Source organism: Triticum urartu, chromosome 4 (assembly GCF_003073215.2).
Source record: "Triticum urartu cultivar G1812 chromosome 4, Tu2.1, whole genome shotgun sequence".
Classification (NCBI taxonomy): domain Eukaryota; kingdom Viridiplantae; phylum Streptophyta; class Magnoliopsida; order Poales; family Poaceae; genus Triticum; species Triticum urartu.
In genome coordinates this window covers 441807994-441810476 of record NC_053025.1, presented here as the reverse complement: position 1 = coordinate 441810476, position 2483 = coordinate 441807994, and the positions used below count along the sequence as shown (strand labels likewise).

Here is a 2483-nt window from a genome sequence, read left to right as displayed (position 1 = left end):
GGGGAAGACGAACAACAAATGCTCGCAAAGTCTGTTTCTCTCCCTCCCTCTGCTTTTATTTATTTATTTATTTATATCATCATCATCATCACCATCACCATGATGCCATGATGAGGCTGCAGCTCTGTAGAGTGTATGGTATGATACAAATGACCTTTTTTGTAGCACCAAACAATCGACCAAAAATATGTGGGACGAACACGAACAATCTAAGAGTGGCACAAAACATTTAATTCAACAGAAGAAGAAATTGAAAGAGAACGGGAAGGAGGAGAAAAAATATATAGGTTTTTGAACATGTAACGGTGACCAAGAATTAGAGCTCAGGATTTATACGGGTCGGCGAAAGAAGGAAAAGAATCTTTGTAGTAGTAGTGTTGTTTGCGGTTGGTTGGTTACCGGGACGGCTCCACGGCGGCCGGGCCGTACAGATCGAACGGCGCCCAGAGCGCGTCCAGCGGGCACGGCCGCCCGCCGCCCAGCCGCGCCCACGGCTTGCCGGACCCCGACCAATGCAGCAGGCTCACCGGCCCCGGGTGGAGGTCGCGGCAGCTGCCCAGGATGTTGTCGCCGCCCAGGCCGTGCTGGTTCCACCGGTGCTCGATCGCCGCCACGTGCCCCGCGAACACCAGCAGGAACGGCGGCAGCGACCCCAGCTCGTAGATGCGCCCGGGCGCCGACTTCTGTATCTCCATCCACCGCTCGATAAGCCGGGTGTAGCCCGCGCGCCGCCACCGCGCCAGGTCCAGCACCATCACGCCCGTGTTGAAGTAGCACGGCCGCCTGCCCTCGAACGTCCCGGCGAACTGCTCCTCCGACCAGAACCGGTCGGTGAAGTACTTGGTGAAGTTGGCGTGGCAGTACTCCGGCGCGCCGACGGTGCGGCCGCCGAGGTCGGTGCGCCAGAGCTTGGCCACGTCGTCGACGAGCACGAGGTCGGAGTCGAGGTAGATGACGCGGCGCACGCAGGGCTCCAGGAGGTCGGCGAGGTAGTTGCGGGCGTAGTTGAGCGGCTCCTCCAGCGCCTGGCGCACCGACGACGAGATGAGCCCCCGGACGCGCGCGGGGTCGAAGTAGTAGACTTTGAACCGGAGCTGCGGGAAGACGGCGCGGACGAGGTCGCCCAGGCTGGGGTCGGAGACGAGGAAATGGAAGAAGACGCTCTCCGGGCACATGGCGTGCTGGACCACGGAATGGACGGCGGCGACCGAGCCCCTCAGGTAGCCCTCGTCCAGAGTAATGGCGATGTGGACGAGCGAGGGGTCGCAGACATTGCTGCCGGTGGCGTTGCCGCAGTCAGCGGCATTGCGGAAGGACGGCGCGCGGCGGAAGGGGAGGCCCCTGGCCCCCCCGGCGATCTGGCCGGGGAAGCGGACGTGGCTGTCGAACTGCGACGACCGGATGGCCTCGGCGGGCGGGAAGGACTGCAGCGACGGCGAGAGGACCACCATCAGCATGGCGGCGGAGAAGAAGCCGGACAGGCGCGCTGCCCATAGCATCGCGCTCCGCCGAGTGCGCTGCCACCGCTTGCTGGCGCCGGGCCGGCCACGGCTGCTGGTCGACCACCCCAAGACGGCGTGCAGGTGGGCGATGGCGTCGTCCAGCGGCAGCGTGGCCAGGGCTGGGGGCTAAAAGGGGGCAGCTCGCGGCAGAGTCAGCGCGGATACCTCGCCTCCTCCTCCTTCCTCCTCCTCCTCCTCCTCCTCCTCAACTGGATCGCCTCGTGGTTTCTTGGCTGGCGGATCGGCGCGTGGAGTGGGGGAGAAGCGAGAGGGCATCCAGGCGAGGCGTGGTAATGGGGAGTGGGGTTGAGACTTGAGAATAGGAGGCGACGGCACCCACCAACCCACCGCGGCCACAGGCGAGCGCGAGGCGAGGCGATTCCCCCGTGCGACTGCTCGGCTTTTTCTGCAGCGGCGGTGGCGTGGTGGCGGCGGCTTATTGTATCTGCCGCTTCGGTTTTATTACTTGTGCGCTCTCTGATTTTGGGGATTCGGGGGGTTATCTCTCTCGCCGTGCCCTCTTTTCCTCCCGCCTTTGAGAAGAGCGGCTCCGTGGGGGAGGAGAGGACGGGAGGCAGCTCGCCTGGGTCAGCGGCAGCGGCTCAGCTCACGAATCACTTTGCTCAATTTTACCACTACTCCCACTTGCTTTTTCAGATTATAATTGTTTTCCGAACCAGATTTTGTATTTCATGCCACATTTCTGCGCTGTTTTGCAAATTTGTTAGAGTGCGGCTAGGTCTCACTCAAACGATATAGTATATAAGAAGAAGAGAAAAAACGAAAACAACTTTTTTTTGCATGAATATCCATGCAAAATCAAAGGAAGATAGTATCGACTGAGACATAACGAAGTCTCAGACTTAGCAAAATTGGATTTGTTAATACTCTCTCCGTTCCTTTATATAAGGTGTATTTGTATTTCGATAAAATTTCATAATGTAAGATGCATTTCTTGTAATTCCTTATAATTCCCTTGCT

General features: G+C 59.0%; 1 protein-coding gene across 1 annotated transcript; it reads right to left on the bottom strand.

The window, feature by feature from the left end:
* Positions 1-210: 210 nt before the first annotated feature.
* LOC125551941 (probable galacturonosyltransferase-like 7) lies at positions 211-2030 on the bottom strand. The gene has a single exon (XM_048715358.1). It carries the CDS (start codon positions 1497-1499, stop codon positions 396-398), a length of 1104 nt encoding a protein of 367 aa, XP_048571315.1. The 5' UTR covers positions 1500-2030; the 3' UTR covers positions 211-395.
* Between the last annotated feature and the right edge of the window lie 453 nt (positions 2031-2483).

Excerpts from the sequence above, each read along its gene's own strand:
- LOC125551941 (XM_048715358.1), bottom strand. The coding sequence starts at position 1,499 with ATGCTATGGGCAGCGCGCCTGTCCGGCTTCTTCTCCGCCGCCATGCTG.